The sequence below is a fragment of the Ranitomeya imitator genome, chromosome 2, assembly GCF_032444005.1.
Source record: "Ranitomeya imitator isolate aRanImi1 chromosome 2, aRanImi1.pri, whole genome shotgun sequence".
Lineage (NCBI taxonomy): Eukaryota > Metazoa > Chordata > Amphibia > Anura > Dendrobatidae > Ranitomeya > Ranitomeya imitator.
In genome coordinates this window covers 313,175,814-313,199,851 of record NC_091283.1, presented here as the reverse complement: position 1 = coordinate 313,199,851, position 24,038 = coordinate 313,175,814, and the positions used below count along the sequence as shown (strand labels likewise).

At 43.1% G+C, this 24,038-nt stretch overlaps 1 protein-coding gene across 3 annotated transcripts in view; it reads left to right on the top strand.

Annotated features, from left to right (window-relative positions):
- The window catches only part of LOC138663413 (zinc finger protein 135-like), a 134,479-nt gene extending 111,200 nt beyond the window's left edge, over nt 1–23,279 (top strand). For 2 of the 3 annotated variants that reach the window (XM_069749608.1, XM_069749607.1), the window contains one exon: nt 19,244–23,279. In XM_069749608.1, the coding sequence (XP_069605709.1) occupies nt 19,244–20,772 (1,529 nt within the window). In that variant the 3' untranslated portion in view covers nt 20,773–23,279. The remainder of the gene's footprint in view (nt 1–19,243) is intronic. The other variant, XM_069749609.1, reaches the window with a different exon arrangement.
- Nucleotides 23,280–24,038: the final 759 nt, after the last annotated feature.

Below are 24,038 nucleotides of genomic sequence, written 5' to 3'. Positions count from 1 at the left end.
TAAACAAATTATGGAAGAAAGAGGTCATTTTTTATAAAAGGTTTATTGATGATCTGATTTTTATTTGGGACGACACAGAAAATAACATTAACTCATTTATTCAATATATTGACAATGATTATAACATAGTATACTTATATACAATATATATTGGATTCGGGGTAAAGGACTGTATTTTTCTTATGTCCTTAACCCCCTTCTCCGGCTGAGCTAATGGTGCTCATCCTGACTTCCGTGCAGTTAGGTCTCCAGTCTTTTGATCCTCCTGCAGATCATTAACAGTCCAATATATTTAAAATAATGACCAGGAAGAAAATGACAGGAACAGATAGCTTTGGGCTTTATTATGGTTTCCTCCTCATGGCTGAAATCTGAGAAGAGATATTTTTTTTAGCTCTTCACCAAACGTAAGACGGGTATTCTGGAGTCTCTCAGGGGCATCTGGGCAAAGGTCAACACTTCTTCTTTGGAGTGATAGGTGCTCTTCTACATAGATACCTAAAATGGGCAAAGGGAACAATACGCTCTGGGAGATCTCAGTGCAGTTAATAAACATCCTTATTTGATGCTTCCCTGTCCCCCCAAACTCACTCATTCTATACTTCAGGGTGACCTCCCCCTGTTAACCTTTCTTGAGCTGCCCAGTAATTAGCTAATGCCTCAACTCTCCTGAACCCCACAAAATTAATGCAATTTTCTTTTAGTACAATCCTAGTCAATTGCTTCTGTTTTCTATACAGACAGCCCTTCCAGTTTTCCACAATTTAAAAGAGTAACATACAACCATCGCAGCTACTTAACACCCTTAGGAAAACTAAACGTAAAACTAAGGTACAATAAAGGTACCGTTACACTTAAAGATTTACCAACGATCACGACCAGCGATACGACCTGGCCGTGATCGTTGGTAAGTCGTTGTGGTCGCTGGAGAGCTGTCACATAGACAGCTCTCCAGTGACCAACGATGCCTAAGTCCCCGGGTAACCAGGGTAAACATCGGGTTACTAAGCGCAGGGCTGCGCTTAGTAACCCGATGTTTACCCTGGTTACCATTGTAAAAGTAAAAAAAAAATACTACATACTTACATTCCTGTCGCGTCTCCCAGCGTCAGCTTCCCTGCACTGTGTAAGCGCTGGCCTGAAAGCAGAGCAGTGACGTCACCGCTGTGCTCTGCTTTCCGGCCGCTGTGCTTACACAGTGCAGAGAAGCACAGCGGGGGGACAGACACCGGAATGTAAGTATGTAGTGTTTTTTTTTTTTTTAAGTTTACGCTGGTAACCAGGGTAAACATCGGGTTACTAAGCGCGGCCCTGCGCTTAGTAACCCGATGTTTACCCTGGTTACCAGTGAAGACATCGCTGAATCGGCATCACACACGCCGATTCAGCGATGTCTGCGGGAGATCCAGCGACGAAATAAAGTTCTGGACTTTCTGCTCTGACCAACGATGTCACAGCAGGATCCAGATCGCTGCTGCGTGTCAAACACAACGATATCGCTATCCAGGACGCTGCAACGTCACGGATCGCTAGCGATATCGTTGGTAAGTGTGATGGTACCTTTAACCTCACTGGTCTAACAATTGATTTCAATGACAAAATGGCAAACTTTGCAAATAAAAGAAGAATAAAAGAAACTAAAACAAAACAAACAATCAGAAAGACTAGAGGCCAGATTGATAAACTGAGTTTACATCAAGGCCTCACTAGCCTCCCTGGTTGGAATCGTCCATTTTGAGGAGTCTGCACAAGGTTGGGCACATGAGACAGAGAAAATGCCATTATGTCTGTGAAAATGCCTGTGCTCCTTGACAATATTGCTAGGCCCCTCACAATTACTTGTGCAGTAACAGTTCCTTGCAATATGTCCAAAGTGACTACATTTAAAACATTTCACAGAATGATATTTCCTCTCTCTCCTTGTACCTGGCCATTTGCAGTACCTGGCAATATGGCCGGAGCCAGCAGAGGCATAACATCTAACTCATGCCATGCCATTACTAAGGATGCACTCTTAACAATGTTACGTTTGCATTTTCTTTGTAATTTAGACAGCACATACCTATCATTACATTTCATTATTGGATCAAAATTTGATAAAATATTTGATCCCTCACCTGTCCCTTCACTTCCCCCTTTTTGCCCTGCACAGGGCACAATTGGTCAGGGATCTGACTTTGTTTTCAGAGACAAAGAGAAGGCTGGCAACGCAGTAGAAAAATCATTGATGGTATTTTTCATACTAGTAATCAGTGGGGAACTAATATCCAGCTCTACATTGAACTGATTAATAATGGCATCACTAGCTGCAGCCATTTCCTTCACAGCTCTGATCTCAGCCCCAGATTGAGTCAGCTGGGCTTCCATATCAACACAATTATTTTTCATTTTCAGCAGTTGTGATTCAAGACTGACAATCTGCTTTTCTCTGTCCACATTATACTGATTGTTCTCTGCCAGTTGTGACTGTAAGGCACACTCTCTCTGCACATTAGTCACACAACACTGGCAGTGGAAATTTGGGGAATCTGCATTACACGCGGATTCCTCATACACACAGATCAGTTTGGCTAACATTTGTAGTCGTTTACTTGATTTATTCAAGACCGACCGTCTCACTATGCACATGCTGTCATGCCCATATGCTTGTTCCAATAGGGCAGACCACAGTAATTCTGCAGATATGGGTATTGTGGGGGTTACTGGATGAAATTTACTGTGCTTTGCTAATCTTTTAAGGGTTGATAAGTCCATACTCACTCTTCCTGAAGCTATCTTGGTCGTCCTCCTCGTCCCTTTTCTGCTGCTTGAAAAGGTCCTTTTGTCTTTGGAACGCCTTTTCCTGACCAGCTGGACTTTCACCTTGAGAACGATTATGACTCTTTGGAAGAATGGACTGGTAAAGATCACCCCAAACTCTCAAAGAATATCAAGCAAAGGAAAAAGAAAAACTTTAAAAATCAGAAGACTGGGTTCTCGGTTATTAATTTTGTTCCGTGTATAGCTCGTATTGAAAATCTGCGTCACCCATCTGAACTATCAGCGCTCTGAACGCACAAAATTACACAACAGGGCCCTCACCCTGCTTCATTGTAATCTGTCCACGTCCCTCCGGCATGATCAGTTCACAGATGATGACCAGAAATTCACACAGCTAAACATGAAAAACAAATCTAAACAGTGGGCCTGTAGCTCGCCATAGTAAAAAGGACGGGTTCCCCCCCCCAATACTAAATTTATAGTTATGAAAGGTGGAAGTCTCCCTACACCTCTATTGAGGTCCAATATTAACTATTACCGCCAAACTTGACTATTAATAATTAATATCCACTAAATATGCCTCAACGTTGTCTTTTCCTTATACTTTATACTAACTGAGACAAAACAGTGTAACAATAAAGGATATTTATTACACACACACAAGTCTGCAGTCTATAACATACATATATATTTATACCCAAGCTGGCGACTATAAATATATATATACAAATATACGGATATTACAACTCTGATACAGTAATAGCACTCCATTATACAGTGATATCCCAACTGTATCACACAGTAATAACCCACAATAACCAGTAATATCACAACAATATCACGCAATACAAAAACCCATAATTAACTCCCCAAATTACCCAAATCCCGCATACAATATCAACCCTCCCACCTATGGCTCATCTATCCCTAAGGCCTAGTAAGTAGAGTATACTCAGCCATGGCCATGTGTGTCCATCCCAGGAAGCAAGAGGTAAGAGAGCGAACCACCTGGTCTTGTCCCTTATATGTGACCAGCTAAAAGAGGTGTGTCCAGCCCCAGGTGTGGGGGATGAGGTCACAAGTCTATTGTGCACTGGCAAAGGTACAATCCTCAATTTAACTTGTTTTTTCAGCTCATGGTAGCTTTGTTTTACAGCAGGCTGGAGGGGGGAGCTTTGCTCCATGTGGTATACATGTGGGGGATATACCTATAAGATGCACTAACATATCTCTATATAAAGATATACATTTTGGGGCACTTTCCTTCTTCTACACTTTTCAAATTGTAAAACTTCAGGGGTTGTCTATAAGCCCACGTGCTCCTGCCCAGAGACTATATAGGAAAAACTTAAAAGTAATTTAGAAAGAGTGAGTGAACATCTAGGAGACATTAGAAATGATAGGGATACCCCCTTGGCCCGACATATGAGGTTAGTCCATCAATGAGATTATTGAGGTAGTAAAACCGGGCCCCAGAAGAGGTGACCATGATTGGACCATTCTTAGAAGGGTGTGTGGTCGGATATTTAGACTTGACTCCTGGCAACCCAAAGGAATAAATTAGCAGATGTCATTTACCTGTTTTGTCTTGACTGCGCTATTGATTTTTGGATACTGAGAAATTAATTAACTAGCCAATTACTATTTCTCTGCGATTAGGAATGCATAAATTTCTATGTATTAATACCATTGATCCATTTCTGCAAATGGTCTGCCTTGCCTCGTAAGGATTTAATAATATATTTATATGAATTTTGGGAGGTCATTTAAAGGACCGGTTTAATTCATTATATTGAATAAATTATACCTATATTATTGAAACAGCAAGACACTAATGTAATACCAGTCTATTGATATACCATCTGAAAAAGGAAAAAATACATTGCTGGTGACCTGGGGTATTGATGCTTTTATTATGTGGTAGTGCAATATATGATTTTTTGCTCCCAAAAAATAGGGCCCAATCGGTTTGTCTATTGCTCTCGCCTGGTATGCGCAGTGTGAGTTACAGTCTTTTGCTCATGTGCAGGCGAATATGACGCGGGACACTTTGAACCGGAAGTAATTTTACATGCTTCCGTGCATTCCACATGAGGCATGCGCAGACCGCTCATCGGAAGACATTATTTACTTCAGTTTGCTCCAGATTGAAACGCACGCGAGTTATGCTTTGATGTGCAGATCATGGTGCGGGGTGATATCCGGCAGAGGTAATAGCGGGCTATTTAAGCAGAGGTTTATATCATTCGGTTCACATCACCTTCTATCAAGACACACTATATGGCAGCAGGCCTCCTGATGAGCCACAGAGGTGAAAAGCGTTGAGGCAATGGCGGGCGGGTGGCTGTGACTTCAGATGAGTACTTGAATCCATTATCATTGTGGACATTGATCCCATACATTTCTATTAGAGATATAAATATTATTATTATTATTATTATATTATTATTATACATTTTTATAGCGCCATTTATTCCATGGCGCTTTACATGTGAATACGGGGCAAATATAGACAAATACATTAAACATGAGCAGATAACAAGGCACACGAGTACATAAGGAGGGAGGACCCTGCCCGCGAGGGCTCACAGTCTGCAGGGGGTATATATGACCAATTATAATATATAGGTCGGATATCTGTGGTAACCACATGATGTGCAATGATGGAGACTTGTTGTTCCGTTTTTAACCATTTTTGGCCAGTGACATGTGTCTATCAGTACTCTATCTCATGTATGGATATTTAAAAGGACATGAGTCAGATTTGGGACTTCTGATCCATTGAAATTAGTAACATAGTTAGTAAGTAACATAGTTAGTAAGGCCGAAAAAAGACATTTGTCCATCCAGTTCAGCCTATATTCCATCATAATAAATCCCCAGATCTACGTCCTTCTACAGAACCTAATTGTATGATACAATATTGTTCTGCTCCAGGAAGACATCCAGGCCTCTCTTGAACCCCTCGACTGAGTTCGCCATCACCACCTCCTCAGGCAAGCAATTCCAGATTCTCACTGCCCTAACAGTAAAGAATCCTCTTCTATGTTGGTGGAAAAACCTTCTCTCCTCCAGACGCAAAGAATGCCCCCTTGTGCCCGTCACCTTCCTTGGTATAAACAGATCCTCAGCGAGATATTTGTATTGTCCCCTTATATACTTATACATGGTTATTAGATCGCCCATCAGTCGTCTTTTTTCTAGACTAAATAATCCTAATTTCGCTAATCTATCTGGGTATTGTAGTTCTCCCATCCCCTTTATTAATTTTGTTGCCCTCCTTTGTACTCTCTCTAGTTCCATTATATCCTTCCTGAGCACCGGTGCCCAAAACTGGACACAGTACTCCATGTGCGGTCTAACTAGGGATTTGTACAGAGGCAGTATAATGCTCTCATCATGTGTATCCAGACCTCTTTTAATGCACCCCATGATCCTGTTTGCCTTGGCAGCTGCTGCCTGGCACTGGCTGCTCCAGGTAAGTTTATCATTAACTAGGATCCCCAAGTCCTTCTCCCTGTCAGATTTACCCAGTGGTTTCCCATTCAGTGTGTAATGGTGACATTGATTCCTTCTTCCCATGTGTATAACCTTACATTTATCATTGTTAAACCTCATCTGCCACCTTTCAGCCCAAGTTTCCAACTTATCCAGATCCATCTGTAGCAGAATACTATCTTCTCTTGTATTAACTGCTTTACATAGTTTTGTATCATCTGCAAATATCGATATTTTACTGTGTAAACCTTCTACCAGATCATTAATGAATATGTTGAAGAGAACAGGTCCCAATACTGACCCCTGCGGTACCCCACTGGTCACAGCGACCCAGTTAGAGACTATACCATTTATAACCACCCTCTGCTTTCTATCACTAAGCCAGTTACTAACCCATTTACACACATTTTCCCCCAGACCAAGCATTCTCATTTTGTGTACCAACCTCTTGTGCGGCACGGTATCAAACGCTTTGGAAAAATCGAGATATACCACGTCCAATGACTCACCGTGGTCCAGCCTATAGCTTACCTCTTCATAAAAACTGATTAGATTGGTTTGACAGGAGCGATTTCTCATAAACCCATGCTGATATGGAGTTAAACAGTTATTCTCATTGAGATAATCCAGAATAACATCCCTCAGAAACCCTTCAAATATTTTACCAACAATAGAGGTTAGACTTACTGGCCTATAATTTCCAGGTTCACTTTTAGAGCCCTTTTTGAATATTGGCACCACATTTGCTATGCGCCAGTCCTGCGGAACAGACCCTGTCGCTATAGAGTCACTAAAAATAAGAAATAATGGTTTATCTATTACATTACTTAGTTCTCTTAGTACTCGTGGGTGTATGCCATCCGGACCCGGAGATTTATCTATTTTAATCTTATTTAGCCGGTTTCGCACCTCTTCTTGGCTTAGATTGGTGACCCTTAATATAGGGTTTTCATTGTTTCTTGGTATTTCACCTAGCATTTCATTTTCCACCGTGAATACCGTGGAGAAGAAGGTGTTTAATATGTTAGCTTTTTCCTCGTCATCTACAACCATTCTTTCCTCACTATTTTTTAAGGGGCCTACATTTTCAGTTTTTATTCTTTTACTATTGATATAGTTGAAGAACAGTTTGGGATTAGTTTTACTCTCCTTAGCAATGTGCTTTTCTGTTTCCTTTTTGGCAGCTTTAATTAGTTTTTTAGATAAAGTATTTTTCTCCCTATAGTTTTTTAGATCTTCAATGGTGCCATCCTGCTTTAGTAGTGCAAATGCTTTCTTTTTACTGTTAATTGCCTGTCTTACTTCTTTGTTTAGCCACATTGGGTTTTTCCTATTTCTAGTCCTTTTATTCCCACAAGGTATAAACCGCTTACACTGCCTATTTAGGATGTTCTTAAACATTTCCCATTTATTATCTGTATTCTTATTTCTGAGGATATTGTCCCAGTCTACCAGATTAAGGGCATCTCTAAGCTGGTCAAACTTTGCCTTCCTAAAGTTCAGTGTTTTTGTGACTCCCTGACAAGTCCCCCTAGTGAAAGACAGGTGAAACTGCACAATATTGTGGTCGCTATTTCCTAGATGCCCAACCACCTGCAGATTTGTTATTCTATCAGGTCTATTAGATAGTATTAGGTCTAAAAGTGCTGCTCCTCTGGTTGGATTCTGCACCAATTGTGAAAGATAATTTTTCTTGGTTATTAGCAGAAACCTGTTGCCTTTATGGGTTTCACAGGTTTCTGTTTCCCAGTTAATATCCGGGTAGTTAAAGTCCCCCATAACCAGGACCTCATTATGGGTTGCAGCTTCATCTATCTGCTTTAGAAGTAGACTTTCCATGGTTTCTGTTATATTTGGGGGTTTGTAACAGACCCCAATGAGAATTTTGTTACCATTTTTCCCTCCATGAATTTCGACCCATATGGGCTGGACATCCTCATTTCCTTCGCTAATATCCTCCCTTAAAGTGGACTTTAGACAAGACTTTACATAGAGACAAACCCCTCCTCCTCTCCGATTTTTACGATCCTTTCTAAACAGACTGTAACCCTGTAAGTTAACTGCCCAGTCATAGCTTTCATCTAACCATGTCTCGGTTATTCCCACTATGTCAAAGTTACCTGTAGATATTTCTGCTTCTAGTTCTTCCATCTTGTTTGTCAGGCTTCTGGCGTTTGCGAGCATGCAGTTTAGAGGATTTTGTTTTGTTCCAATCTCCTCGCTGTGGATTGTTTTAGAAATGTTCTTACCTCCCATCTGAGTATGTTTTCCTGGGTCTTCTTTGTTCAAGTCTAATGTTTTTCTTCCCGTCCCCTCTTCTTCTAGTTTAACGCCCTCCTGATGAGTGTAGCGAGTCTTCTGGCGAATGTGTGTTTCCCAGTTTTGTTGAGGTGTAGTCCGTCTCTGGCGAGGAGTCCATCGTACCAGTAATTCACACCGTGGTCCAGGAATCCGAATCCTTGTTGTCTGCACCATCGTTTTAGCCAGTTGTTTGAATCAAGGATCCTGTTCCATCTCCTGGTGCCATGCCCGTCTACTGGAAGGATAGAAGAAAAAACTACCTGTGCATCCAGTTCCTTTACTTTCTTCCCCAACTCTTCAAAGTCTTTGCAGATTGTCGGTAGGTCCTTCCTTGCCGTGTCATTGGTGCCAACATGTATCAGAAGAAATGGGTGGACGTCCTTGGAGCTGACGAGCTTTGGTATCCTATCGGCCACATCCTTGATCATCGCACCTGGAAGGCAGCATACTTCTCTTGCAGTTATGTCCGGTCTGCAGATGGCTGCTTCTGTGCCTCTCAGTAGTGAGTCTCCCACTACCACCACTCTTCGTTGCTTCTTGGCTGTACTTTTTGCTGTCACTTGTTGCTGTGTGCCCTTTTCTTTTTTGCTTGCTGGTATTGCTTCATCCTTAGGTGTGCCATCTTCATCCTCTACAAAGATTTGATATCCGTTCTTCAGTTGTCTAGTTGGTTATTTCTCCATGGTCTTCTTGCTTCTTTTGGTCACTTGCTTCCACTCATCTGCTTTTGGAGGTTCTCTGACACTTTTTTCACCTTCTGTGACCAGTAGAGATGCTTCTGTTCTGTCTAGAAAGTCTTCATTCTCTTTGATGAGTTTCAAAGTTGCTATTCTTTCTTCCAGACCCCGCACCTTTTCTTCTAAAAGGGCCACTAGTCTACACTTCTGACAGGTGAAATTGGATTCTTCTTCTGGTCGATCTGTGAACATGTAGCACATGCTGCAGCTCACCATGTAGGTTGTCACATCTGCCATGTTGCTCCTAGATCCTGCTGACTTGCTGTGTGTTTTCCTTCTTGTGTAATCTACTCAGCCAAGCTCTCTTGCAATAATATCCTACAGGCAAAAATTACGGCGCGCGGTTTGGTGATGCTTTCCAAGCAGCTGGTCCCGGCTGTACCCAACGATCTTCTAGCTTAGGGAGACTTCGCTTTTCCCAGAAGGCACCTGGAATATGCAAATTAGCCTCCTCAAGTTTGAATCCCTGGTTTGGTGATGCTTTCCAAGCAGCTGGTCCCGGCTGTACCCAACGATCTTCTAGCTTAGGGAGACTTCGCTTTTCCCAGAAGGCACCTGGAATATGCAAATTAGCCTCCTCAAGTTTGAATCCCTGGTTTGGTGATGCTTTCCAAGCAGCTGGTCCCGGCTGTACCCAACGATCTTCTAGCTTAGGGAGACTTCGCTTTTCCCAAAAGGCACCTGGAATATGCAAATTAGCCTCCTCAAGCTTGAATCCCTGGTTTGGTGATGCTTTCCAAGCAGCTGGTCCCGGCTGTACCCAACGATCTTCTAGCTTAGGGAGACTCTTCGCTTTTCCCAGAAGGCACCTGGAATATGCAAGTGAGCTTCCTCAAGCTTGAATACAGCTGTCCTCTTTAAAAAAAAATTACCTGCAATTATCAGGTTTTCAGCCTATCGGAATTTTACAACTGCAGTGGGGCTACTAGTTTGGTTGGTGCATACTAACAGTGTCTGCCGCTCCAAGGTGTTCTCCTGGTTGCCTTTCCTGAGCCTCTATCTTCAGGCTCTCGTTAAATAGTTGTTAAATGGAATAACTGCAGTGGGGCTACTAGATTGGTTGGGGCCTACTAACAGTGTCTGCAGCTGCAAGGTGTTCTCCTGGTTGCCTTTCCTGAGCTTCTATCTTCAGGCTCTCGTTAAATAGTTGTTAAATGGAATAACTGCAGTGGGGCTACTAGATTGGTTGGGGCCTACTAACAGTGTCTGCAGCTGCAAGGTGTTCTCCTGGTTGCCTTTCCTGAGCTTCTATCTTCAGGCTCTTGTTAAATAGTTGTTAAATGGAACAACTGCATTTGGCCTACTAGTTGGGTTGGGGCCTACTAACGGTGTCTGCCGCTCCTTGCTGTTCTCCTGGTTTCCCGTCCTGAGCTTCCATTTTCAGGCTCTCGTTAAGTACCGTATATACTCGAGTATAAGCCGAGATTTTCAGCCCAAAATTTTGGACTGAAAGTGCCCCTCTCGGCTTTTACTCGAGTCAAGGTGGGTGGCAGGGTCGGCGGGTGAGGGCGCTGAGGCATACTTACCTGCTTCCAGCGTCCCACGGTCTTCAGTGCTGCAGTTCTTCCACTGTTCAGCGGTCACGTGGGACCGCTGATTAGAGCAATGAATAGGCGGCTCCAGCTCCCATTGGGGTGGAGCCGCCTATTAATTTCTCTAATCAGCGATGTCGGTGACCGCTGATAGAGGAAGAGACTGCGGCACCGAAGACCAGCTGTACGGGGGAAGGAGCCGAACGCCGGGAGCAGGTAAGTATCGCATATTTACCTGTCCCCGTTCCAAGCCGCCGGGCACCGCTCCATCTTCCCGGCGTCTATCTGCTCTCTGACTGTTCAGGTCAGAGGGCGCGATGACGCATATAGTGTGCGCGGCGCCCTCTGCCTGATCAGTCAGTGCGGAGAGACGCCGGGAGCTGCAAGCAAGAGAGGTGAGTATGGCTTTTTTGTTTTTATTGCAGCAGCAGCAGCAGCAATGGCACAGATATATGTGGAGCATCTATGGGGAAATATGAACGGTGCAGAGCACTATATGGCAGCTATGGGGAAATATGAACGGTGCAGAGCACTATATGGCACAGCTATGGGGCAATAATGATCTATTTTTATTTTTGAAATTCACCGGTAGATGCTGCATTTCCACCCTAGGCTTATACTCGAGTCAATAAGTTTTCCCAGTTTTTTGTGGCAAAATTAGGGGGGTCGGCTTATACTCGGGTCGGCTTATACTCGAGTATATACGGTAGTTGATAATATTACACTGCATTTGGCCTACTAGTTGGGTTGGGGCCTACTAACAGTGTCTGCTGCTGCAAGGTGTTCTCCTGGTTGCCTTTCCTGAGCTTCGATCTTCAGGCTCTCGTTAAATAGTTGTTAAATGGAACAACTGCAGTGGGGCTACTAGTTTGGTTGGGGCCTACTAACAGTGTCTGCCGCTCCAAGGTGTTCTGGTTGCCTTTCCTGAGCTTCTATCTTCAGGCTCTTGTTAAATTGTTTTTAATATAACACTGCATTTGGCCTACCAGTTTTGTTGGCCCTACTAATGGTGTCTGCCGCTCCTTGCTGTTCTCCACAGAACAAAGCAGTGCCGCCTGTTTACTACTGTTACCAATTTTGAACTGCATTTAGCCTACTTACTGATTTGGGCCTACTCACTGTGTCAGCCTCTCATTACAGTTGTACTCCACTGAACAAAGCAATGCCCCCTGGTTAGTCCTGTTACCAATTTTGAACTGCATTTAGCCCACTTTATTCTTTGGGCCTATATCTGTGTTTCCTCCTCATCCTGCCCATTGCCCAGCCAGTGATAGATGAGTCTGCTGGTACATTGACCCAAAACACTACATTCCCCGTGTACGCTACACAACAAGAATGTGACCCTGCTGAAAGTCAGGTTCCCCTTCCCGCATACCATACCACCTTACACGGGGACAAAGAGGAAGGTGCAGATGAAAGTGCAGGTTCCTTCATCAGGTGGGGGAATACTCGTTGGCGATGTCACTGGCACAGGGCCCCTCATAGTACGCAAAAGTGTCGCTGCCGGTGGGGCCCCCCACCGCCGTGCAAACACACCGCCGTACTTTGAGGGGCCCTGTGCCAGTGCCCCACTGGTTGCTCAGGATCACAGCACTTGCAAAGTTGAAATACTTACCTATCCCTGCTCCACTGCCGTGCCGTGGTCCATATTTCCTGGGCCCACTAAATACTTGAACCAGCCCTACAGTTACTCGAGATTTCCCGAGCACGCTCGGGTGTCCTCCGAGTATGTGTAAGTGCTCGGAGATTTACTTTTCATCGCTGCAGCTGAATGATTTACGAGAATATGAAGATGGCGAGAATCCAAAATCTTCTCAACCTCATATTCCAACTCTCCCTCAACCAACACCTGGGCAGGAGGGTCAACCGAGGGAACAACGGGCACCACATATCTCCGCAAGAAAGATCTATGGAAAACATTATGAATGGCAAAAGAGGCAGGAAGAGCCAAACGAAAAGACACCGGATTAATAATTTCAGAAATTTTATAAGGACCAATAAACCGAGGCTTAAACTTAGGAGAAGAAACCTTCATAGGAACATGACGAGAAGACAACCAAACCAAATCCCTCACACGAAGCCGGGGACCAACACACCGACGGCGGTTAGCAAAACGTTGAGCCCTTTCCTGAGACAATGTCAAATTGTCCACCACATGAGTCCAAATCTGCTGCAGCCTGTCCACCACAGAATTAACACCAGGACAATCAGAAGGCTCAACCTGCCCAGAAGAAAAACGAGGATGAAAACCAAAATTGCAAAAGAAAGGTGAAACCAAAGTAGCCGAACTAGCTCGATTATTAAGGGCAAACTCGGCCAACGGCAAGAAAGACACCCAATCATACTGATCAGCAGACACAAAGCATCTCAAATAGGTCTCCAAGGTCTGATTAGTTCGCTCGGTTTGGCCATTAGTCTGAGGATGAAAAGCCGAAGAAAAAGAAATCAATGCCCATCCTAGCACAAAAGGCCCGCCAAAATCTAGAGACAAACTGAGAACCTCTGTCAGACACAATATTGCTGAAAAAATAATGGAACCAGATCTGAGGAGGAAGGCAACTTAGGCAAAGGTACCAGATGGACCATTTTAGAGAACCGGTCACAAACAACCCAGATAACTGGCATCTTCTGGGAAACAGGAAGATCCGAAATAAAATCCATGGAAATATGCGTCCAGGGCCTCTCAGGGACCGGCAAAGGCAAAAGCAACCCACTAGCGCGGGAACAGCAAGGCTTGGCCCGGGCGCAAGTCCCACAGGACTGCACAAAAGCACGCACATCGCGTGACAAGGAAGGCCACCAAAAGGACCTAGCAACCAAATCTCTGGTACCAAAAATCCCAGGATGACCAGCCAACACTGAACAATGAACCTCAGAAATCACCTTACTTGTCCATCCATCAGGAACAAACAGCTTCCCCACTGGACAGCGGTTAGGCCTATCAGCCTGAAATTCCTGAAGCACCCGCGCAAATCAGGGGAGATAGCAGAAAGAATCACCCCCTCCTTAAGAATGCCAACCGGCTCAAGAACTCCAGGAGAATCAGGCGAAAAACTCCTAGAGAGGGCATCAGCCTTAACATTCTTAGATCCCGGAAGATACGAGACCACAAAATCAAAACAGGAGAAAAACAAGGACCATTGAGCCTGTCTAGGATTCAGCCGCTTGGCCGACTCGAGGTAAATCAGATTCTTATGATCGGTCAGGACCACAACACGGTGTTTAGCTCCCTCAAGCCAATGTCACCACTCCTCAAACGCCCACTTCATAGCCAACAACTCCCGATTGCCGACATCATAATTGCGTTCTGCAGGCGAAAACTTTCTGGAAAAAAAAGCACACGGTTTCATCAAAGAACCATCAGACTCCCTCTGAGACAAAACGGCCCCTGCCCCAATCTCAGAAGCGTCGACCTCAACCTGAAAAGGAAGAGAAACATCCGGTTGACGCAACACAGGGGCAGAAGTAAACGGCGTTTAAGCTCCTGAAAGGCCTCAACAGCCTCAGAGGACCAATTAGTCACATCAGCGCCTTTCTTTGTCAAATCAGTAAGGGGCTTAACCACACTGGAAAAATTGGCAATGAAACGGCGATAGAAATTAGCAAAGCCCAAAAATTTTTGAAGACCCTTCACAGATGTGGGTTGGATCCAGTCATGAATAGCTTGGACCTTAACAGGATCCATTTCTATAGACGAGGGAGAAAAAATAAAACCCAAAAAAGAGACCTTCTGAACTCCAAATAGGCACTTAGACCCCTTCACAAATAAAGCATTATCACGAAGGATCTGGAACACCATACTGACCTGCTTCACATGAGACTCCCAATCATCGGAAAAAATCAAAATATCATCCAAATATACGACCATGAATCTATCAAGATAATTGCGGAAAATATCATGCATGAAAGACTGGAACACAGATGGAGCATTAGAGAGCCCAAATGGCATCACAAGGTATTCAAAATGGCCTTCGGGCGTAATAAATGCAGTTTTCCATTCGTCACCCTGTTTAATACGAACAAGATTATATGCCCCTCGGAGGTCAATCTTAGTAAACCAACTAGCCCCCTTAATCTGAGCAAACAAATCAGTAAGCAAAGGCAAGGGGTATTGGAATTTGACCGTGATCTTATTAAGAACACGATAATCAATACAGGGTCTCAAGGAGCCATCCTTCTTAGCAACAAAAAAGAAACCCGCTCCCAATGGTGACGAAGAGGGCCGAATATGCCCTTTCTCCAAAGATTCCTTAACATAGCTCCGCATGGCGGCATGCTCTGGCACAGACAGATTGAAAAGTCGGCCCTTAGGGAACTTACAACCAGGAATCAAGTTAATAGCACAATCACAGTCCCTATGTGGCGAAAGGGAACTGGACTTGGATTCATCAAATACATCCTGGAAATCCGACAAAAACTCAGGGACCTCAGAAGAGGGGGAAGAGAAAATTGACATCAAAGGAACGTCACTATGTACTCTCACCGACATAGTTTTCCAATCCAGCACCAGATTATGTTCCTGTAACCATGGAAATCCCAGTACAACATCATCATGCAGCTTATGCAACACCAGAAAACGGCAATCTTCCTGATGTGCAGGAGCCATGTACATAGTCATCTGTGTCCAGTACTGAGGTTTATCCTTGGCCAAGGGTGTAGCATCAATGCCCCTCAAAGGAATAGGGCTCTGCAAAGGCTGCAAGGAAAAACCACAGCGCCTGGCGAATTCTAAGTCCATTAAGTTCAGGGCAGCGCCTGAATCCACAAATGCCATGACAGAAAAGGACGACAATGAGCAAATCAGGGTCACAGATAAGAGAAATTTAGGCTGTATAGTACTAATAGTAACAGACCTAGCAACTCTCTTAGTACGCTTAGGGCAATCAGAGATAACATGAGCCGAATCACCACAGTAAAAACACAGCCTATTCTGACGTCTGAATTCCTGCCGTTCTATTCTAGTCAAAATCCTATCACATTGCATAGGTTCAGGACTTTGCTCAGAGGATACTGCCATATGGTGCACAGCTTTGCCCTCGCGCAGACGCTGATCAATCTGAATGGCTAGAGACATAGATTCGCTCAAACCGGCAGGCGTAGGAAAGCCCACCATAACATCTTTAAGGGTTTCAGAAAGACCTTTTCTGAAAATAGCAGCCAGAGCCTCTTCATTCCATTTAGTGAGCACAGACCATTTTCTAAATTTCTGGCAGTATAACTCTGCCGCTTCCTGACCTTGACACAAGGCCAACAGGGTTTTTTCTGCATGATCCACAGAATTAGGTTCGTCATACAATAATCCGAGCGCTTGAAAAAATGCATCTACATTCAATAATGCCGGATCCCCTGTTTCAAGAGAAAAAGCCCAGTTTTGAGGGTCACCACGCAGCAAGGATATGATGATTTTTACTTGCTGAATGGGATCACCAGAGGAACGGGGTTTCAAAGCAAAAAACAATTTGCAGTTATTTTTAAAGTTCAAAAACTTGCATCTGTCCCCAAAAAACAAATCAGGAGTAGGAATTCTGGGCTCTAAAGCCGGAGTCTGGACAACATAGTCCTGGATACTCTGTACTCTTGCAGCAAGTTGATCCACACGAGAAAACAAACCCTGAACATCCATGCCAAAGCATATATCCTGAACCACCCAGTTATTAAGAGGAAAAGAAAGAAAAAAAAGACAAACCAAAACACAGAAAAAAAATGGTTCAAAACTTTATTTTCCTTCTTTTGAGATGCATTTAATTCATTTTTGTCCACTTGTACTGTTATGATACGGTGGTCTAGGAGCAACATGGAACGAGCTCTGAAGGACGTGGTAACTGTACTGACCGCAGTCCCTAAGCTCAACACAACACTAGAAGTAGCCGTGGAATGCTCCTAACTCTCCCTAGGCATCTCGTCACAGCCTAAGAGCTAACTACCCCTAAAGAAAGAAGCAGGAAAACTATCTTGCCTCAGAGAAAATCCCCAAAGGATAGATTAGCCCCCCACAAATAATGACTGTGAGTGGAGAGGGAAAAGACATACAAAGAATGAAACCAGGATGAGCACAGGAGGCCAGTCTAGCTAAATAGATAGGACAGGATGGAATACTGTGCGGTCAGTATAAAACACTACAAAAATCAACACAGAGTTTACAAAAAAAAACTCCACACCTGACTAAAGGTGTGGAGGGCAAATCTGCCTCCCAGAGCTTCCAGCAAGACAGAATAAATTCACACTGATAAGCTGGACAAACATAGAAAGCACAGAATGGATAAGTCCACAATCTATGGACAGAAAAGAGCAAGCAAAAACTTAGCTTAGCTGAACTGGTCAGGATAACAGGGAACTCCAAAGAGATGTGAATCCAACCAGAAACCATTTACAAGTGGCACAGGCTGAAGACAGAGCCAGACCTAAATAGCCGAGCAGAAGAGAAGATAAGTGGAGGCAGCTGATGACAGCTAACTCCAAGGAGCAGCCATACCACTAGAAACCACAAGAGTGAGCCCAAGAGCAGATCTCACAAAAGTGCCACTTACAACCACCGGAGGGAGCCCAAGAGTGGAATTCACAACACCCTTGGATCGTTAGGTGAGTATGTTTATTTTTTATTTTTTTAACCTGTGACATACGTGGCTCGGTAATATAGTACGTCACTGGCCAATATCCTATGTGGCTCTGTGCTGTATACTACAAGGCTTGGCAATATACTACGTGGCTGGGCAATATACTACAAAGCTGTGCAATATACAAGGCTGGGCAATATACTACGTGGCTCTGTGCAATATACTACGTGGCTGCGCAATATCCTACGTCGCTGTGCTGTATACTACATAGCTGGCCAATATACTACGTAGCTGGGCAATATACTACGTGGCTGAGCAATATACTACGTGGCAGGGCAATATACTACGTAAATGGGCAATATACTACGTGGCTGGGCAATATACTACGTGGACATGCATACTCTAGAATACCCGATGCATCTGCATCGGGCCACCATCTAGTATATTAATAATAAATTTACATCAGCTAAGCATAACTAAATAACACATTTATTAGAGACACATCATCAACATAGAGTATGTGAGGAGGAGGAATTCATACTGTAAAGTAAGGAGAAGACGCTCCTCTGTGGATATACATTTCCGCATCCTGGTGTCCTGAAAGGTTATCCTAGGGTGCACTGTCTCCAACAAAATATCAAATGTGTCAAGACTCATGCAACAATATTGGAAAAACTGGTTGGGATGTGTCCTCAGAGATGCATATAAATGGTGGAAATGGCCTTTAGTGAGGTGTTGCCTCAAAAGTGGATGGACCCACATTTGTCTCCTCCTCGGATCCACTATCACTGGGTATGGCTGGCCAAAGCGGCGTGACAAAACCCAGTTGTATAAGACTAGCTCAGTTGGGGTGAAATGAAGTAGGTCTGACATGTTGCCAACAAACCACCAACACAAGCACAGCAGCAAAGTACTGCAGTGTGCAGGCACCGGGCCTCTTGACATTTCCCGGCACCTGGGTACTACAGTACTTTGCTCTGCCCTCAACAGGGCAGACAAAGCACGCCTGTGCCGGAGCCGCAGCGTGACTACAAGAAGAGGACGTCATCGTAAGAAGATGGGAGGGACCGGACCAAGACGCCTATCGGACCACAGTGGGACCGCCCCTGGGTGAGTATAATTTAACCTCTTTTTCTCATCTTTCAGGATACATCGGGGGCTCATCTACAAAATTCCAGAATGCTGTAGATAAGCCCCTGATGCTGGTGGGCTTAGCTCATCTTTAATTTTGGAGGTGACAGGTTCTCTTTAAAAGGACCCCCGGGGGATCGCGGTAAACATACTCGGATTTCCCACAGACTTACATTGGGCTGGTTGCCCGGGTCAAGTACCCGAGTATTCCAATTTGCTTGACCCGAGCAACGTGCACCCGAGCATTTTAGTGCTCACCCATCACTAGTTATAATCTATAGGAGGAGTGAATATTTTGACTCCACAGCCACTTTCCAGAAATTAACACGCAGTGGATGTTGGAGAGTGAAAATTACACATTTGCTATTTTATTACCCAACACATAGTGCCCAGATTGTGCTCCAGGAGACACAGACCGTAATTAAGTGGATTCTTTTCACTATAATATTGCTAAACACAGGGATCCTAAATGTTGCTTGAGCACACTGCAAGTCTCAGAATTGAGAGAGGATTTTGCTGGATTGGTTTATAGAAACCCCGTTGCTTTTGAACAGCCTTTGAGCAACTAATAGTGTGGGAACCTCTGTTTTTCCATTGACAGATGATGACCTGAGTGGGGACTTGTTTTTTTTACATAGCTTGCCATTTGTATGGACAGTTTAAGTAGAAATGTTCACAAATATTAAACTCAAAGATATTTTATTAAAAAATAATAATTGTTTTTTCTTAGCAGATGACTGTACCAGGAGATCAGAGGGACAGCTGACATCTTCAAATTTTAAATCAGATGATCTTGAGATCCTACAAGATGCAACGGAAGTGAATGTTATTACTCCAGATACACCGTCATCCCTTCACAGCAAAGATCTGTCATTTGATCCTATGAAACAGGTCCCATCTACTGATTCATTACCAACTACTAAGGGAAATCAAAGTCACAAAAGAGACAATAAAAACCCAACTGCTCACAAAGCTAAGAAGTCATTTTCATGTTCAGAATGTGGAAAATATTTTAATTCCAAAACAAGTTTTGTTACTCATCAGAGAATTCACACAGGAGCTAAACCTTTTTCATGTTCAGAATGTGTGAAATGTTTTACAGAAAAATCAAGTCTTATCAAACATCAGAGAACTCACACAGGAGAGAAGCCTTTTTCCTGTTCAGAATGTGGGAAATATTTTAACCGCAAATCAGATTTGGTTAAGCACCAGAGAACTCACACAGGTGAGAAGCCTTTTTCATGTTCAGAATGTGGGAAATGTTTTAGTCAGAAAGTGAATCTTGATAGCCACCAGAGAATCCACACAGGGGAAAAGCCTTTTTCCTGCTCCGAATGTGGGAAATGTTTTCACTGGAAATCGCATCTTAATGGCCACCAGAGAACTCACACAGGGGAGAAGCCTTTTTCCTGCTCCGAATGTGGGAAATGTTTTAACAATAAATCAGCTTGTGTTAGGCACCAGAGAATTCACACAGGGGAGAAGCCTTTTTGCTGTTCAGAATGTGAGAAATGTTTTAACTGTAAAGCGCATCTTGATAGCCACCAGAGAATCCACACTGGGGAGAAGCCTTTTTCATGTTCAGAATGTGGGGAATGTTTTACCAATAAATCAGCTTGTGTTAGGCATCAGAGAATCCACACAGGGGAGAAGCCTTTTTCATGTTCAGAATGTGGGGAATGTTTTAAATGGAAAATAAGTCTTGATCGCCATCAGAGAACTCACACAGGGGAGAATGCTTTTTCCTGTTCAGAATGTGGGAAATGTTTTAAATGGAAAATAAATCTTGATCGCCATCTGAGAACTCACACAGGGGAGAAGGCTTTTTTCTGTTCGGAATGTGGGAAATGTTTCAACCAGAAATCGGTTCTTGATAGGCACCAGAGAGCTCACACAGGAGAAAAGCCTTTTTCTTGTTCAAAATGTGGGAAATGTTTTAAATGGAAAGTAAATCTTGATCACCATCAGAGAACTCACACAGGGGAGAAGCCTTTTTCATGTTTAGAATGTGAGAAATGTTTTAAATGGAAAATAAATCTTGATCGCCATCAGAGAACTCACACAGGGGTGATGCCTTTTTCCTGTTCAGAATGTGGGAAATGTTTTAACCAGAAATCAGATTGTGTTAACCACCAGAGAATCCACACAGGGGAGAAGCCTTTTTCCTGTTCAGAATGTGGGAAATCTTTTAATAGGAAAGCTAATCTTGTTAGACATCAGAGCAGTCACACCGAGGAAAAGCCTTTTTCATTTTCTTAATGTGGGAAATATTTTACTTGGAAATCAACTGTTAAGAAACATCAGAGACGTCACATAGGGGAGAAGCCTTTTTTATGTTCAGAACGTTGGAATCATTTTATCCAAAACTGGATCTTCTTAAAGGGGTTGTCTCTTTATTAATTACAAATGTAAAACTATACCCCTAATTCACCCCCTGAAGGTTAGTCAGAAAGTGATTAATAGATAAAACATGAACCCCACTGTAGGGGTGCTCGCTCAGGTTCGACAGGAGGAAGCAGGAGGCACGTTCCTTTAAAAGTTCATGTGAGTTTATTACTTCATTATCCCAGAAGTAAAAACAGAAAGTAAACAGCATTTAGATCAGGCAAAACAAAACACAAAATGTCCTTAGCAGGGCTCTGCTCCATCAGGTCTGTGGGCACACAAGCTGGGGTAATGTAAAATGATCAGGCTTGGGCTGGAGCCACACACACAGGAGGCCTTCTCCCTTCCAACACACAAACCATTTGCCATACAGCCTCCATTATGTAGGCTGTAACCACACCGAGAGGTGAGGTATGTGGCTAGCCAGATCCACCTATCTCTCATAGCTACCCACAACCCGGACCCAGGTGCATCAAACGATCCTCCTAGTGCTTACGTGCACTAAAAAAATACTCTGGGTTACATCACAAAGAGCAGCCATCTCTGTGACACATACCTCCCATCTACTACACGGCCACAAGCCTCCTTATACCACATTTCAATATATAGGGTGAGGTGGTATATATACACACTCACTCTCCAAGCCTCTCATTTTTATTAGTTTCATCGTCCTCACCAAAGGCGACTCATCAAGAGACTATTTAATATTGACCTATATTCAAGTGAGACTAGACAAAAAAAAAACTAAAATCATGTATCATATTATCCGAAACAGTCAGAAAACTAGCCATATATAGGCAGATCCCAGACTTCAAACTATATACTTTGTAAGTTTATAAGCCACTCCAGTGGCGGTCAGTCAAGAATAGAAAGTATGTGAAGGTACAGTATAATTATTGTGTTTTTTTCTCTTATAGGTACTGCCCTAGTTTGGTATTGTATCAGCTGTCTATTAGTAGTGCAAATTGTTCCAGACTAAACTCAGTTTTCAGACGGCCCAATATGTACCACTTCAGGGAACACATACCTGCTCCAAAGACTATTACCAGCTTCTAACTAATGGCCATACTAGAGTCATTCAGGGAATAAGCGCAATATCAATATAAAGACAAGGAATATGTGCAACAGTAATGTCTGGAAGATCTGTGCAATTATTTAGTATGAATATGGAAATTATCTCTGGAGCACTTAAATGCTCCATAAGCGGTATATACTGTATTTTCACATACTACCTATTTCTGACACTGGAGTGGCTTATAAACTTATGAAGTGCAGTATGTAGTTTGAAGGCTGGGGTCTGCCTATATGGGTTGAACTAGATGACCTTAAAGTCTTCCTTCAACCTTAAAAACTATGTTACGATGTTATATATGGCTAGTTTTCTGACTGTTTGGAATAACATGATACATGATTTTAGGGTTTTCTTCGTCTAGTCTCACTTGAATATAGGTCAATATTAAGTAGACTCCTGATGAGTCATCTTTGGTGAGGACGATGAAACCCGTAGAAATGAGAGGCTTGGAGAGTGAGTATGTATACGCCACCACATCCTATATACTGAGATGTGAGGTACATGTTTCTTTTCTATTACTCACCTGGCTAACCTTCAGGGGGTGAATTATGGGTATAGTTTTACATTTGGAATTAATAACGTTTAGTTCTATCCTTTTGTCAGTGAATCTTCTAATCACGGGATCATTTTATATATAATTATATATTATTATAATTTTTTTCTCAGTGAACTCATTCCTCATATTTGGACTTAATAAAATATAAACATTCATACTTTGTGTGCCGTCCCGGTGTTTATATGAGTTTGTTACATCACACGAGCCCTGCACCCAATCAGCGGCAGTTTCACCATTCCCGCCTTCAGACATATTGAACATCAACAGGAAGCCAGAGCTGTGGCTGCTCTCTGACTGCCTCATGATACTCAATTTGTCTGAAGGTGGAGACAGTGACGCCACCACTGAATGGGCGCAAGGCTCACATAATGTGAAAACCTCAAAAGAGACCCAAGAATACAAGTGCAGACACCGCTGAAACGGTGCCAGAATGGAGGGTTTATATAAGTGTTTTTATTTTAACAGGACCAAACATGAGGAATGAGAAGGGGTTGTCCAACTAGTGGACAACTTTCTTAAACATCAAAAATCCTACACAGAGAAAAGTCATCACATCTAGTGTGTGAGAAATGAATTACAGGAAAATCGTATTTTGTTGACCATCAAAAATAAATCAGACGGCAAGAAACTATATGTTATTGACAAATTGTACAAAAACATGATGCGCGCGATGTGCGTTCAAGGATGGAATATTATATGGGAGTTTTATAGAATAAACTAAATACCAACAGAAAATAAACTGATTGATAAGTACCCCTCTGACTATTCCTTATTCTATATCTTACTGATGTATTCAAGGGCGGTTCATATATATGGACATTGGTTTTGGTTACTATCTAATATCCTATTTGAGGATTGAGCCTTTGGTTATTTCTATAGATATCTAAATCAGTAAAGAATTGTTTGATATTGCATTTGTGGATTGGCATTTGATCATATAAATTGTGTTGGCACCCACAAACCCTCTGTCTCCAGATAATATATATGGTATATCTTTGGCAATCCCTGGGGTTAGTGGTGTATTAGGGCTTCCTAGGGATAGCTGCTGTGGAGCGGGGGCGCCATATCCACTGACCAGTAGGGTGCCAACCTCTGCTGTGTAGGCAGGGCACAGTGTAGGTATAGTACAGAGGGGTTATGCAATCTGCATTGAATAATCTTTTTCATCACTGTGCATGACGGGTCACAATCTCTGACCTTGTATACACCTTCCTTGCCTTTTTTCGCTGTCCCTTCAGCAATCAGTTTGACTGTGTGGTCCCCTTTGGACATCTTAGTTGTGTATTGGTCACTTATGTGGAGGAACACACAGGACAGTAGGGTCAGCCGTTGGTGAGCGGGGGCACCAGTCTCGTATTTTCTTATAGGCTGCCAACCTCCGCTGGTAGGTAGGTGATAGCTTTAGGGACTATTGGTAGGGTGGACCTAGTATGCACTTTTTGTGTGGTGCGTCTCAATACATGTTGTTTGTCCCCTTTTATGATTTAAAAATAAAGGATAACCTTTTTATCT